Below are 16800 nucleotides of genomic sequence, written 5' to 3' on the forward strand. Positions count from 1 at the left end.
ATGAACACTTAGGTTGTTTCCATGTCTTGGCTACTGTAAATAATACTACAATAAACACAAGAGTACTAATATCTTTTTGAGACAAGGATTTTATTTCCTTTGGATAAACACCCCGAGGTGGAATTGCTGGATCATATGGTAGTTCTTGTTTTAATTTTTTAAGGAAATTCCATACTGTTTTTTTTTATAGTGGCTACACCAATTTACAGTCCCACCAACAAAAAATTTCTTTAAAAAATTATGGTAAACTATATCACAATAAATAAAATTCGTATTATATTTTATAGCATAAGATTTACTATTTTAATCATTTTTAGTGTACAGTTCAGTGGTGTTAAGTACATTGTTATGCAATCATCATTACCATTTTTCATCTTTCCAAACTACAACTCCATACCCATTAATAACTCTTGATTCTCCCCCCACCTCCAAGCTCCTAGCAACCAGCATTCTATTGTCTTTATGAATTTGATTACTGTAAGTACCTCCTATAGGTAGAACTGACACAGTATTTTTCCTCTTGTGTCTGGCTTATTTCATTTAATGTCCCCAAGGTTCATATATGTTGTAGCATGTGTAGGAATTTCCTTTCTTTTTAGGCTGAATAATATTCCATTGTATGCATGTACCACATTTTGTTTATCCATTCCCCGTAGATGACTTGGACACTTGGGTTGCTTCCATGTTTCAGCTATTGAGAATAATGTTGCTATGAACTTGAATGTACAAATATCTATTTGAGCCCCTGATTTCAATTTTTTGAGGTATGTACCCAGAAGTGGAATTTCTGGATCATATGGTAGTTCAATTTTTAATTTTTTGAGGAATTACAGTACTATTTTCCATGCAGCTGCACCATTTTACATTCCCATCAACAGTGTAGAAGTTTCAATTTTTTCTGCATCTTCCTCATAGCTTGCTTGCTTGCTTGCTTGCTTGCTTCCTTCCTTCCTTCCTTCCTTCCTTTCCTTCCTTCTTTTAGAAAAGCCTTCCTAATGGGTGTAAAGTGGTATCTCATTATGGTTTTGATTTGTATGTCCCTAATGATTAGTGATTTTGAGCATCTTTTCATGTGCTTATTGGCCATTTGGATATCTTCTTTGAAGAAATGTCTACTCAGGTCCTTTGCCCATTTTTAAAACAAAATTTTAAAAATTGTTGATTTATAGGAGTTCTTTATATATTATGGCTATCAATCCCTTATCAGATATATGACTTGCAAATATTTTCTCCCATTCTGTGAGTTGCCGTTTCACTCTGTTGATAGTATCCTTTGATGCTTAAAAGTATCATTTTGATGTTGTTCAGTTTATCTATTTTCTCTTTTGTTGTCTGTGCTTTGGTGTCTCTTTAACCCTTTTGAATGCTACCTCACCCATCTGCTAGATCAGCCCTCTCAGTCACCACTGGGCACTCTACTCTCTGTACTGACTTGTTTCTAAGATACCTGTGAGTAATGACTTATTTTACAATTTTCTCTCAAGTGGGGGTCCTATATTTGCCCCCTTGAGTTCACTTAATAAACCTAAATATATATAGTGGTCACAAATGTCACTTGTTCAGTTAAGCATTGATGGATGGATAGGTGGATGAATAAATGAAGAGTGAACCCAGGGACAGACAGTCAGGCCTCTCCCCACCCCAGGTTAACCACATTCTGATCGTCTCAGACAAACTGGTATGTGTGAGGTTCTGGGATCCTCTCGCAGGCTCAGGGACACTGGGGATTTGACTGCCCTCTCCGGTATATTGTAAAGTTGACCACTGAAGACGGTAGGAGCCTGAGAACTACTAAGGTGAAAACAGATGAAAATGTGGCATTTGGGCCTTTTAAAACCTAGTTTCACTGTATCTGAGGACAGGAAGTCAAATTGGTACTACTCACAATAGTTTACAAAAGTTGATTTCTGTAGATCTGTCTTCTCAGCTAGACAGAGAACCTGTATTCCCAGGTACACTACATTTAAGCAACAGATGTGTTCCTAAAATTAATTAAATAAATTACATGTTTTACCATCATTTGTTCACTACCTAATAATAATAATTATAATGATAATATCTAACTTTCAAAGGTTTATACCATATATGTGTCAGGCACCATGCTAGATGTTTTAAAAGCATTATTTCTTCTAAATCCCTCAAAAACTCTATGAGATGATATTATTCCAATGATAGAGATGAGGAAACAGTCTTAAGGAAATTAAACACCTTGCCATGGGTCCCACATCCAGTAAATGGCAGAGCTGGGATTTTCACCCTAGTAGAGCTTCCTCCTAGGTTGGATTCCTTGCTCAGTATGCTGCTTATTGTGTGCTAAGTGCTAGAGACATAAAGATGAGGCAGATATCATTGTCCGTGCATTGCAGAGATGGAGATGAACACAGGAGATTATGAGGACAACAAAGAGGATCACCTACTCTCTGCCGGTATTTAGTGAGTCAGAGAAGGCTTCCCAAGGAGGGAAGGTTGAGCTGAGTCTTGGAGGAAAACGTAGTACTGGAAAGGAAGAGTGGATATCTAATTATTCTGCCATCCCTGCCCCACCCTCTTCTTTTGAGACTGACCTCCCTCTTCTTTTGGGAAACTTCCCACCATGGGATTCCTGCATGATCTTACAAAGTCCTTGACTCTGATTGAGTAGTCTAGGGGTAGATGTGAACACAATTCCAGGCCAATCATAGACTTTCCCTAGGTTATTTTTAAACTAAATCTCAAAACAAACATCTATCCTTACCTAATGGTAGAAATTGAAGAATGAACCCCAGGAACTGTTGACAGCTGGGTTTCTTGACTTTTGGAGGAATGATCTAGAGAGAGAAAGAGTGAGACCAATACAAGGAGAGAACAGAGACCAGAGGTAGAGTCTTGGTAGCTTGCCTATTCCCTGGCTTGATTTTTAATCATTTCTTTAATAAGCAACATCAATCTGTATTCTTCTGATAAGTGCTCCTTTTGCCTCAGTGGCTCCAGTTGGGTTTCTATCACTTTCCACAGTAGGAGCCCTAATATACATACTTAGGAAGAGGCATGGATGCGAGACTCCAGGAGAGTAAATGCTTAAACAAAGTATCGGAAGCAGGCAGAGCAACAAGTGAATTTCAATGGAGGAAGCTACAGGTAGTTTGGTGTTTGTCAGAGTGTAAACATCAAGACAAGAAGCCCCAGAGATGAGGCCAATAAGTAGGCAGAAATCTGCTCATGGGACCTGGATGTATTTTGCAGACTCCTTTGGACTTGATTCTGCATATATTCTGTTTATGCTACAGGATTAAAATTAGGCATTAGGCAGAGGTTTTGTAAACTGTACTATAGTTAGCAGTGATTAAGAGGTTCTTAACCTGGGAGTTACAAGCAGGCTTCAATTGTCCCCAAACCCTCTGAAATCGCATGAAAAATTTGTAGGTGTGCAAAGGTTTATTTGTCTTTGCTTTTTGTTATGGAAAAGATCCCTAACTTCCATCAATTATTAAAGGAGTCCCTAACTCCAAATATGTATGAACTGCTACCTACGTACAAGCATTTTTAAGGAATTACTGGCTTCAAATAGTCATGCAAATATCATCCCCCGACCCATCTCTTCACAACCCTTAAAAACTGTTGAGCACAGAAAAAATGTTCCATCACTGGTTGGACACCGTCTTAAGAGGGGATTCTCCTTTGGGATCATGAAAAGATGTAAGGAGATGATACAGACCTGGTTATTTATAGAGATTTTAACGGGGCATAGTGGATATGACATCCATCCTGCTCTTGACTTGGCCAGCCAGCCTTGACCTGCAGGTTCTCGGAGGTGGCACCCAGGGCACCACCGCTGTCCCCGAAACGTGCAGGTGCGTTGACTACAAGTCCCAGTATGCTCGGCTCGCGGAGCCCGGGCAAGGGCGGGGCAGAGCTCCGCAGTGACGTCACCGTCCCGAGGCGGGCCGGGGAGGGCAGGGCGAAGGGGCGGGACCGGGAGGTGGCCCAGCTCGCTGGTGCTGATGCAGGATGGCTGAGCTCGCAGGAGCCCGGGAGGTCTGAGCCGGGAGAGGCTCCCTCCCTGCGCATCGCCTCGTCTGCCCGCCTCGTGGTCGCGGGCAGGTGGGCCTGGGACGCAGCGCAGGGCCAGGGCAGGGCCAGGGCAGGCAGGTTTACAGCCGGCTGGGTCGAAGGCTGATAGACTGCCCACCTACTCGGTCTTTGAGGGGCCGTAGCAGCCCACCCCGCGGAGTTAGCGATGACCTGCTGAGAAGCTTCGTCCGAGGCGGCAGGAGGTGGCCTCGTTGCGGGCGGGCGGTGCGGTTCTCGACCACTTCCCTCTTTGTGCCGAAGCCCGGCCCCCCACCCATCCCCGCGCCCCCTCCCTGCCGCCGGCCGAGATGGCGGATCCAGCCGAATGCAGCATCAAAGTGATGTGCCGGTTCCGGCCACTCAACGAAGCAGAGATCCTCCGCGGGGACAAATTCATCCCCAAATTTAAAGGCGATGAGACCGTGGTGATCGGGGTAAGTGGCTGGGATGTCTGGCCTCCCCTGCTGCCCCGCGCCGCAGCCCGGCCCCTCAACGCCCCAGACCCGGCAGAAATGCTCGGGCTGCCCCTTTGGACAGCCCCTCGGGGCAGCCCTCTAGGGTGAACTTGTCGAGAAACCCCCTCCCTCCCACCCTGTAATTCCCTCACGGGCGGGTGGAGGGTCTCCTGGGGGCCGCGGGGAGGGCCCCTGGCAGCGGGGGTGGGGGTGGGGGGCGAGGAAGGGTTCGGCGCCGCCATTGTTATTGGGGTGGGGGCCTGGGAGGGCCTATTGTTCCCCGCCCTGGCCACGCCGCGTGGGTAGTGTGTTTGGGTTACCCTCAAGCCCAGGCGCCCCTTGAACTATGAGCTCTGTAACCCACAAATGATTCCAGGCATCGGTTCGATTTATCGAACACTTTGCCTCTTCTTCTCCCAATCTTGGCAAAAGAAGAAGGAAAAAAGGTACTGGAAAAATAGTAGCCTCGGCCCAGAGCTCCCACCGCGGTGTAGAAAGGGCTTCCCGCGGCGTTTCACCTTGCTGTGCGCGGGCGGCGGGGGTTGGGGGGACGCTAGTGGCCTCGGTGTCCCCGGGAGGCCTCGTATGCCTCCTCCTGCTTCCTCTCAACCCAGGCTGCCCTCCTTGGACCTCAGGGCTGACTCCTCCCCAATGGGGCGACCCCCACCTGGTGTCCGCAGAGCCTCTTCGCGGATGTGCTTCGCGCTGGGTGGAGAGGAGGCTGTGAGCCCACATGTGTGGGGCTGGGGGCCCCGAGCTCAGCCAAATAGCCTCTGTGCCCAAAGAAGTTACTTTGTGTGGCTGGGGCTCCCCCTCCCTCTTGATCTCCTTGTCACATTCCTTACCCCTTTCCCTTCCCCAGACTTGGCTCGCTTTCTGCGGCGGAGCTGCTGGTGGGGGGAGGGAATACCATTGGTTTTTAGTTCTTAAAGAAATATGTCAAACGAAAAAAGCCAGCCTTTTTTCCCGCGCCCTTCCCCCTCAGCTTTCCCCAGCGTGTGTAGCTGATGGTGCCCTCTTTGTATGCGAGCCGCGTGGGGAGGGACCGAGTTAATGGGAGCCTCCCGATCCCCGCTGACACGTTCCTGGCAGCCTGCTCGAGGCTGCTGATGCAGCCTTCCCGGCCTCAGCATTGATTAAGTGATGTCATCCCTATTACTGAGCATGCTCCGACTAACCCCCTCCCTGCCATTTCCCCCAGTGGCTGGTGTATTTAGGTCAAGTGATTGACAGGTGACAATTTACCTAGGGTGTCTGCCGGAGTCAGCCTGGCCTTTCTCATGCACCAGAGGCCGACATTTGCCGGCCAAAGCATCTTCCCCAAGGTTGTGCCGCAGTCCCTGAGAAGGGCCCTGGGGACTAGCAGGTTCTAGCTGAACCAGTAGGCAGGTGCTCTCCACCCCAGGGGAACCCAGGCAAGGCTCTGGCCTCGGGGCTTCATCTTGTACCTTCCTAAGAAATGCAGCTCCTCTTGATGGACGACCTCTTCTCCCCATTTTCACAGTCATCAGGAAACCCTGACCTCCAAATGCTATGTGGATGGCCGGTCATCCTGAGAGCTGACCTAAGAGGGCAGGAAAGAGGGATTTTCTCTCTGCTTAGTATTAAGTCGAAGAAAAGATGTATGCTACAATTATTGATGAGGAGGAAAATTCCATAGTTAATGGTGGACACAGGATAGTGACATATCTATGGCCAGTACATGGGGCAGATAGTAGCTTGTTGGGTTACACTTCTAAGCTAAAATCAGCCTACAGTCTGATTTGCTATGTCCTAAGCCAGGCTGTGGTTTTAGATAGAGTGGGAGTTACTGGGGACATCTAGTCCCTGCCCCTTGTCTTGTAACAATGTTTTACAAATGTGCAGCACTAGAACATGTTCTGGTGATGCTATATTTTTTCAGAGGTTTTAAAGAAAAACTAAAGTTACTACTTCTTTCTCTTCTTCTCCTCGTTCTTCCTTTTTCTTTCTCCTCTTCTTCCTCCTTCTCTTTCTCCCTCTTCTAAGAGTGGTATCCCAGGACTAATGAAGTAGAGTAATAAGTCATCCCTTCTGATCTGTGTGCAAAGCAGAGATCCTTAATTTTAGGGTTATCCTTTAATTTTATGACACTACTTTATTTCCCATCTACATACACATATGTTATTGATTGAATAAAACAAAGTTACCATATAAAATAAGTATATCAAACAAAAGATTGTGGATGTGAATATACATGTCTTCATGTATATTCTTCAACAGCTCTTCAACTGTTAACTGAAAATTTGGATCTTACTATAATCCTTTAATGTAACAGTTTTCAGCTCTCTTTAAGGTACATTTTTGTTGCTATAAAGCATTCATATAGAAAAGTGTTTTCATACGTGTACAGCTTGATGATTTTTTATAAAGTAAACACTCCCTTATAACCACCTCTTAGACTAAGACACAGACATTTTCAGGACCCCTGAAGTCCCCCTAGTGTCCCTCCCATTCAGTAACTCCTTCTGCCTCAGGGTAACTACTATTCTGGCTTCTAATGCCATAGATTAGTTGTCTTTTTTTTTTTTTTTTAAGCTTTATATACATAAAACCATTCAGTGTGTTCACTTTTGTGTGTGAGTTCTTGTGCTCGACATTGTGCTTGTCAGATTCATCCATGTTGTGGCGTGAAACTGCAGTTTGTTCATCCTGCTTGTTTTGTAGTATCTCATTGTGTGAATGTACCACAGTTTGTTTATCCAGTGAACTGTTTGGGTAGATTCCACTTTAGGGCTAATATGGACAGAGCTGCTCTGAATATTCTTTTCCACATCTTTTGGTGAGTGTGGCACAGAACAGAAGACTGTCAGATGCTGAAGGGTGTTGGAACTTGGGTTGGCATGTGCTGGGACCCTTTCCATTCCTCATTAATAATGTGTAACTAAAGGAAGTGACAGTTCTGGCAACCTGTATCATGCTTTGTACACTGGGTAGAATGGTTCCCAAGTGAATTCAGTTGGAACCAGCCCACGTGGTGGAGGGCAGGTGGCAGTGGAGACTGCCTTAGCACTCCCTTCCTCTCTTGCAGGGGTGCAGATTGTGGGGATGACCAAAGAAGCCTAGAGCCATCTACAAATGTCAGTCCCCTTCACTCACAACAGAGACAAGTGAAGAATAAATTTCTGTGCCGTTAGTTGTGAGCCCAAACTCGGAATCCCAGAAATTCTTTTTGTTTTTGAAACTGGGGTCATTGTTTTCCTTCACAATCTTGTTCAGTTCTTATGGAGATGTATGGTAAGGGGGAGATTTTGCAGGTAGAATTTCTAGAGTTCTCTTTTTAAGAAAATGTCCTGTCTTGGAGGGATTATTCTACCATTCTTGCATTTTTTTTTCAGCTCCTGTGCAGAACTTTCTTTCCCTGACTGCCCCAGCCACAGTCTCTCCCCACTATGAACTCCTGTAGCATTTATTTTGTATATGATCTCGTAATTTTTTTTTGCCTTAGATTATTATTAATTTTGATCGTATGTCTAATGACATTGTAAGCCATGTGTAGAGACAAGGCCCATCCATTTTTTGCTTCTTTGCACTTCCCAGGGCCTTGCCCATAGAAGGCATTTAATATTTATTGACCTGTTTGTTGAGTCTAGAAAGTCTTTGGTATATTTAACTGATTTTATGGACTTTTAATTGCCTGTAGGCTGTGTGGAGTAGTTAAAAAACAATTTAAAAGAGATGTGCTATTCCTTTGAGCAGGCCTGGTAAGAGAGCATATACTATACTTTAGTGTTATAAGAAAATTGGGAAAGAACTGTATTTGGCTTTGTTAAAAATTAGGAGAGATAATGACGCTGGTGGTGAGCTGGAAGCGGAGGGTGTGGGTGGGGGACCCCACATTAATTCTTCAGAGAAAAATATTGGATTTACAGCATTTCTCAGAATCCTCCTCCATTAGTTGCTAAAAATCCGGGTGAGTCATCCATTACTTTGAGCTCTGCTGATCGGTTTTGATGCATCTGTATTGATGGAACTCCGTCTTGGAGAGTTCTCAGTAAGGTTCTTCGAAATGGACTGTCACATTTCAGTTTTGGGCATTCCTCTTGTTTACCATCCTGGGAAAGCCGGTCTTGTTAACCATGGGTGCTTCCCCCCTGTGGCAATGTAAGTTTTGACTGGTTTGAAAGTCAAAGCGAAACACCAGCCACAAACCCTGAGCCAGTCACTGGTGTTGAAAGTGGCCTCCGCCTGTAGGAACTCAGATTAGTTCTGGGCAGCGGATGGGGTTGGGGGAAGGCAGGGGCCAGGACAGAGATCAAATTCCAAGCCTGAGTTACGGTTGTGGAGATTATGGGCTGAAGACATGAAGAAATATGGCTATAACTTTTCTTTTTGTCCATAGTAATGGTCTTTAAAAGCAAGCATGTTTTCTTTTAAAATTTACACAGAGTCAAATCACTTTTTTGGGGTGTATAGTTCTATTGTAGGGGGTTTGAAAAATACATAGAGTTGTGTAGCTGTGCTGTATTAGTTTTCTGTTCCTGCTGGAACAAATTACCACAAATTTAAAGCCTTAAAACTATACAAGTTTATTATCATACAATTTCCATAGGTCCTGTGGACAAAGAATGTCTCCTGCCATTTCTATAAACAAAGGATATTGTGACCATAAAGCCATCAATCACTGCAGCTGCCCCTGATGGTGCGCTCCGAGGGGAATTCAGGATGGAGAAAGCAGGATATAGGCCCTAGATAGTTAAGATGTATGTCAGAGGAATGATTTCGATAAGCCCAGACTCTCTTCTTCCCATACATAGAAAAGTACCAAAATCATTAACTTGAGGTGTCTGTTTCTTGTGTTTATCAGTAATCTTTTGATGTTCAAATACATTTTTTTTTTTTTTTCCCAGTAAAAGCTTCTGGCTCCACCCTTACCCCTTTGGATAGGCCCTCAGAGCCGTCTGAGAGGCTGCCATCCCAGGCTATAGTCCTCAGTGATGCCCCAAATAAAACATAATTCTCAACTTTCACATTGTGCTTTTTTTCCCCCCAATTGGTAGAAGTACATCAATTCAGCTGATTTCTCTGTTTAGAGCCTCACAAGGTCCAGAGCAAGGTGTTGGCAGCGCTATGTTCTTTTCTGGAGGGTCTAGGGGAAAATCTATTTCTTTGCTTATTCAGGTTGTTGGCAGAATTCAGTTCCTATGGTTGTAGGACTGAGGTTCCCCTTTCCTTGCTAGCTGTCAGGCTGTGCTGTTCTCACTTCTGGAGGCCATGCTCAGGTCCTAGCCACATGGCCCCCTTCCTCCACCTTAAGAGCCAGTAGTGGGTGGATCCCATCTCATGCTTCAAATTTCTCCTGTCTCTTCTTCCACAGCACCTCTCTCTCACTGACTCCTCTGCCTCCCTCTTCCATGTTTAAGGGCCCATGTGAGTATAGTGAACCCACCCAGGTAATCTGGGATAATCTCCCTATTTTAAGGTCAGCTGATTAGCAACCTTAATTCCATCTGCAAAGCTCCTTTTACCTTGGTAACAGTCACATATTCACAGGTAGCAGGGATTAGAGTATGGACATCTTTTGGGGCCGTTATTCTGCCTACCACATACCACCAACAGTTTCATCTCTCTTAACCTCCAGCAACCACTTACCTGTTCTTCCTCTCTATAATTTTGCCTTTTCAGATTGTCATAAAAATGGAATCATAAATTGTGTCTTTCTGAGCCTGGGTTCTTTTACTTAGTAATCCTTTGAGATTTATGTTGTTGTTGCCTGTACCAATAGTTCATTCCTTTTTATTGCTTAGTGTATTCCTTTATATGAATATACCACAGTTTGTTTATCCATTCACCTGTTGAAGGACATTTGGGTTGTTTCCAGTCTGGGATGATTATGAATAAAGCTGCTGTAAACCTTTGCATATAGGTTGTTGTGTAAGTACAAATTTTTATTTCTCTTGGACAAATACCCATGAGTGGGATTGCTAGATCTTCTCATAACTGTTTATTTAAGAAACTGCCAAACAGTTTTCCAAAGTGATTGTACCATTTTGTGTCCCACCTGAAAGTAGTGACATTTTAAGCCAGAGTTTTAAAGAGTTTATTCAGTCATTGTGTCTAAGTGAAGACTGACTGTGGTGTTTAGTGGTGCTGAGGTACGTCAGTCTTTCATTCCCCTGTGCCCTAAATTCAGAGCTGTTTACATCACCTGAAAATAAATTAGCAGTTCCCTGTAAACCTAGCCTCTGAAACCCTGGAATGAGTGAACACAAGACAGTAGCTATAACCTAGCATATGTCACAGGAAGCCATTCCTGGTGGTGATGAGCACACTGTTGGTGCTACGTGAAGGAGCAGGGTTGGTAGAAGCAGTAGGGAGAGTCAGAATTGAGTTTGGATTCACTCGCTCACTGTGGGGCTTTTCTCCATTCCTTTGCTTTTCTGGGCCTCGGTCTTATTTAAAGTGGAGATAATTCTCTAACAGGGTTGTTGGGATGAAATCAAATGAAGTGGTTGAGACAGCATTCGATGTAGAGAAAATGCTCAAAAAATGCTAACGATCTCCTACGTTTCCTATTCCCCTTGTAATTTTCATCATATTCAGAATTAGCCCTGCCCCCCAAGATGACTGCCCTTTACTCTGGCTTGTCCCTGAAAACTTTGTTTGCATCCTCATTTCTTGGGCATTTGTTCACCACATTCTCCACTGGAATAGCCTCTTTTCATCTTATGTGTGGAATTCCTAACCATCTGGAAGGCAGATCTCAGGTTCTATTTACTTATAGGCGATATCAGCTGTTCCTTTTATCTGCAGTGATCACATATGTGTGTGTGCTTGTGTGCGTGCGTGCATGTGTGTTCCCTCCCCATGTAAATTACAAGCTTCTCAGAAGCAGGAGCTGGGCTGGGTTGTTTTTTTTTTTAAGCATCTTAGTCCTTTTTACTGTCATTTTCTAGTGCTTAGTAAGTGTATCTTGATTGACAGTTCTGTCTTCCCCTGTTCCCTGTCTGGAATCAAATCTCCCTAAATGCCAATTTCTGCATTTCCTTAAATAACTTGGGCATCACTGGGGATTTCCCTCTGCCTCCACCTGTGCTTGTCTGGCCCAGCTCCCCTGTTTAACGACAGCGTTTTTGCATCTTTGGCTCTTCTCCTCCGTGCAGTATAGAAACCTCCCCCACCTTTGGGTCCCCTTTAGTCCCTACCTCAGATTTCTCACCTGTGTCTACTTATTAAACAAGCAAAGCTGCCTACTCCCTAATGGTTTCTCTTGAGTTGAAAAAAAAAAAAGCTCCCTGACAGATCCGATTTCACCTTGCTTCTCTCAGATTTTCCATAAAGTCCTGTTTTTGTGGCTGAGAAGGCTCCTCCCTTAACCCGTTTGCTGCACATCAGCCAAGTCCCTTTTAGTAGGAACCGAGGTGTTGAGTTTGTGGTTATTTGCAAATGTTGCTGAGCTTGAGAGACTTTTAGATTTATCATAGTTTCCCCAGCACCAAACTTGGATGTGCCTCAGACAGCCCAGGACCAGTTCCCAGCTTTGTGACTTCTTAGCTTTATGAACTTGGAGAACATGCTAAGCCACACTAAGGTTCAATTTCCTGGCCTGTGAAATAGGGACAATAACACTCTCCACCCTCTAGGGTCCCTCTGATGTTTACACGTGCTCATGAGTGTAAGAGCGCCAAGTACCTGGAATATAGCGGGTGTTCAGAAAATGTACCCTGTTATGAGACCCACAGTGGTTACTTGTCTGTACTCTTGTCAGACTGACTAATCATAAGAAAGCATAAGACCCTTCACAGGTTCCCTGGTGCCCTCAGGTTATGTTAAGAAAAAATTATTCTGACACTTCTAAAAATAGGAAGACAGACGATTGTGATAGATGTTATTACTGTGGTCACAGGAGAGAGAAATCAGGCTCAATTTCAAGTACAGGTTCAAGTGGGTCAGGTAGGTGGATGGACAATCACTAAGGAGAGACACGAAAGGTCGGGGAACTTCTAGCTAAACCAGCCTAAGAAGATTCTTGCTGAAGGCAGTCAGATATTCAAGGTATTAAGATCAGCTATGGATGTCTCGAGGGTGATAAGATATTGAAGGTGGAGGATTCTTGCTAAAACTGGACTCTTCAAGGACAGATATGGAAGTCCAAGGTCAAGGCTCGGTGGAGAAGAGGGCTCAGAGGAGCCAGACTGAAGCTTGGTCAAGCAGAGTCTTTATCAGTTGGAAGCCAGATGCTTCAGTGGGGCATTGGAGACCTTCCGCACTCTGGGCCTGTCTACCTTCCTCACCTCACCCCCTCGCCCCATGTTCCATCCATTCCCCTAAAATATTACGTTCTTCTCCCCCACAGCTGCTCACATCCCACATGCCTGGGATGACCATCCTCAAAGCGTACCTGCCTGGCAACATCCATTCGCCTTTAGAATCTCATCCTATAGTGTCTTCTCTGAGACCTTTTTTGACCATCCCCCTCATCCCCCTACCCTGGCCAGGCTAGACGCTTCCTCCGGGGAACCCCCTGAGCCATGCACTACTCCTGTCGGACCACCCCAAGAACTGCATTTCATCTATTTGGGTATATGTGTCCTTTCCTCCAATTAGACTAAACCCCTTGGAGGGCAGGAAATGTGGGCCATTTATTTCCATCTCCAAGGCCAGGAACAGTGCCTGGAACAGAGCAGTTGCTCAGTACAAGATGGCTTTTCAAAGAAGTGAAAGAATGCTGACCCTCCTGAGCTTTCAGAAGTCTGAGCCTGGGGTTATTTGCTTCGATTTGACTTCTGCTCTCTGTCCAGCTCTGGTAACTTTTTCCCTACTTTGGACAGCTTCATGGTTTTGTTGCTATTGTCTTAAAAGTAATAGCCTTTTCAGGGGTCCTGGTATAGCCCATGCTCATTGAAAAAAAACCTCACACTGTGCAGAAAAGCATAAAGAACAGGGTAAAAATCACTTTTAATTTTACAAACCAGAAAATGTCATTGTTAACATTTTATTGTTTATTCTAGCTCTCTTCTGTTCTATAGAAAACATAATTTGTTTTAAAACGAAGATATGATTTTCAAAGATATGATCATGGTCTGTTTAAAACCCACCATTTTACTTAACGGGTTACCTGAGACATCAGCATTTTTAGAGGCTGTATGTAACTCCATTATGTGTCTAATACTTCATTTAACCATCTTCTACTGATAGACATATGTTATTTTCCATTTTATTTTTCTCTTGTAAACAAAAGTGTGGTGAACAAGAGTATGCACATCTCTTTGTGCCATTGCCATTGCCCAATTTTTTGTTAGAACACAGTCCTAGAATTGGGATTTCTGGCTAAAAGGATATGGATGATTTTAAGGTATCCATAGTTTTGAGAGGGAGCAATTTAGAGACAGTGAATTGTCTGCGGTTTTATATTCTCACTTCTCTGCCCACTGCACGGAGTTGCTGCCAGTTTGTCTCATAAGGCATCCCTTCCTACCTGAGCTAAATTAAATTCTTACTAAGGCGTGTGCTTCGTTATGCACTGTTAACCCCTAGATCCAGAACACGGCGATGCCTTCAGACTTTTAATGTGAACCGTAGGATTTTGTAGGCTGTGTCTTTTCAGTTTCAATATCCTAAAGGATGTTTGTTTCTTGGAGGTGATCAAAACCTAAATCTCTCTTGAGACAGAGAGAGATGGAGGTCAAGACTGTGGTCTTAAAGAAAACTAGGATGGGTGTGCTCTTTCTTCTCAGAGCTAACAGTGAATGGGCTGTGATAGCGTCTGGGCAGTGGTGAGTGGGGGCGGGAAATAATAGCCTTCCCAGGAGAAGCCCCAGAAAAAGCTTTTTCCTTTCCCTTTTGATGACTAGGTAGTCTTAAAAAGTTATATACATTTCAAGCACACACCAGAGTAGAAAGAATATCAGAATGTACCCCTACGAATCTGTCAGCCAGTTTGAACTATCATCGACAAATGGGCCAGTCTAATTTTTTCTATACACCTTTAACCTTTCCCCCCACCAAACACTCGATTATTTTAAAGTTAAATCTAATATCTTGCATTATTTTATCCCAAACTTTAATATATATCTCTGAAAGATCAGGACTCTTAAAACCACAATAACATTATCACAACAAAATGTAAACATTTCCTTAATGTCAAATACCCAAACTCCCCCCATTGCCTAATAAATTTCTTCTACAGTTGACATGCTCAAATCACAACACTAGGCACTATTGTTTACAAGTGTGGAGAGAAAGAAATATTCGTACATACCGACCCTGGAATAAGGTGGAGGGAGGCTTTGCACAGAATCACGTGTGGCAGTAGAAGTACACACAGAGCAATCTGGGCTAATCAAGATTTCCAGCCCATCTCCCTCAACAATGGTCACGTCCTAGTTACTCTCTTTAATAAACCAATGCTGGCATTGCACTGTCATCCAGAAAAGCTGTTTAAAGAGCTGCATGCTTTGGAGCTTTTCCCCTGCTACGAGGGCTCCCTTGCTTTAGTTGGCTTGCATAAACGTCAGGAAAGCAAACAGACGTGTCATGCACTTGTCTCTGAGCTCAGTACCCACCCTGATGAAACTGGTATCAGCTACATTTGGAGCAATTCTTTCAGGTGCGTTTTGGGGTATGAGTATTTATCATCTTTTCAGTCACTGAATACCCATCCATAATGTGAATTGGATGCTGGAAAATAAATCCACAGAGCTGAAGGGAAAGCATAGTTGAGAACAGAATTCAGTGCAACACAATACTTTAAGGAAAAAGGTTTGTAGTTCTCCATATATGGTTTTCTTGCTGTTCCTTTTCTCATTAAAAATGAGACTTTTGAAGGGCGTTGGGGTTGGAGAAAAAGTGTAAATAAAAAACAAATCCCAGTAACTGATATTTTATCTTTAACTGCAGCGCATGGGCGTAAGAGCTACTGATCAATACTGTTGTTATTTTAGAAGCATTTTATTGAAAGATCTTGGTTACACACTTCTGGATTGACAAATCTCAGGGCTCTCTCACAGAGCCATCTCTCCCACTTCCAGGTGCATTTTGCCTCATGAGGAGGCAAAGAACAGCCTGCTTCAAGTCTCTGAGGAGGTTATCTCGTAGTTTTTGCTGAACAAACTGTCTGGCTCTCACTCCACAGAGATTATTGTTTTTCATCTGGGAACTGGGGCGAATAACAACTCCATCTGACATCAGAAACTTTGGATGGATGTGGGGGAACGGACTTCTGTTCCTCTTTCACAGGCACCTCCTCTCCTCCTCCATGGAGAGGAGCAGGTGCCTATCTAGTCAATGTCGAAACCCCTGTTGGTTCTGGTGCCTGGTGGGCAGGCTTCCAGGGGAGGTGGTCAGTTCCTTCCTGCATCTGGCCTCTGGTAAGCTGACCCCTGCAGGGGCTGGCTTCCTGGGGCTATTTTTCCTCAGCATCATCCACTGCAGAGTAGGTAAGTTAGTCTGGGCCCACAGATTCAGGCCCATGAGGGCTGGTCTCAAGGTTAAGAACAAATGGGGCTGTGGGAGGATGGAGTGGTGAGGTGAGTAAAGTAGGAGGACCACAGAAGCCTCCTTGCCTGAGACTCTGGCCAGATTTAATACTGGGATGATGGGTGCTAGTACCCTTCCCAGGTGATGGTGTTTGGATACCTGCTCCTACAGCAGACTTGCTCAACCCTCACTCCTGGGGTGAGGGGGGAGAAGGGGACAAGGGGACTGACTGTTGGGGAGGTTTCTGGCATTCCAGGGTCCCTGGTACTAATGTCATCACGATAGCATCGAAACTGTCTTCTAACTACTAGTAGTTTGTTTATATAATATTTGTGAAAGTAGGCTTTAGAAGGGAAATGTTTAGCTCTTCGGTAATAATTACTAAACAACACAACCTACTAATTATCTGCTCAAACAAGTGAGAGAAAAACCACCCAAGGTACCATATCCTAGAGTAACACTCACTTGCTCACATGTGCTGTTAAATTTTCCTTAATATATATGGCTCTTGGAAAAGGCTGGTTTGGGGATCTATTTTAAACATTATTTTCTGATCTAGACATTTATCCAAACAAATTTGTAAAGGGGAAAATATATATCTATCTAATACTTGCTTCCTTAGTTATGTTAAAAACAAATATAAAGAGGTAGCATATAGGTTGATGTAAAACTTTAAATTAAATGAGTTCTTTATTATGAAAAATGTTTCCTTTTATAGAGGCTTTAGACTTTTTGGAGCTTCATTGTGATACTATGCCTTCCAAAATGGTAGCCACTAGCCTAGTGTGACTATTAAGCACTTGCAATGTGGGTCGTCCAAATTGGGATGTGCAGGAGATGTAACATTCAACCTGGCTTT

General features: G+C 44.0%; 1 protein-coding gene across 1 annotated transcript in view; it reads left to right on the forward strand.

Annotated features, from left to right (window-relative positions):
• Positions 1-3942: 3942 nt before the first annotated feature.
• KIF5C (kinesin family member 5C) overlaps positions 3943-16800 on the forward strand; it is a 147185-nt gene continuing 134327 nt past the window's right edge. The window contains exon 1 of the mRNA XM_010974807.3: positions 3943-4484. Within this exon, the coding sequence (XP_010973109.3) occupies positions 4359-4484 (126 nt within the window). The 5' untranslated portion in view covers positions 3943-4358. The remainder of the gene's footprint in view (positions 4485-16800) is intronic.

This window comes from Camelus dromedarius, chromosome 4, assembly GCF_036321535.1.
Source record: "Camelus dromedarius isolate mCamDro1 chromosome 4, mCamDro1.pat, whole genome shotgun sequence".
Lineage (NCBI taxonomy): Eukaryota > Metazoa > Chordata > Mammalia > Artiodactyla > Camelidae > Camelus > Camelus dromedarius.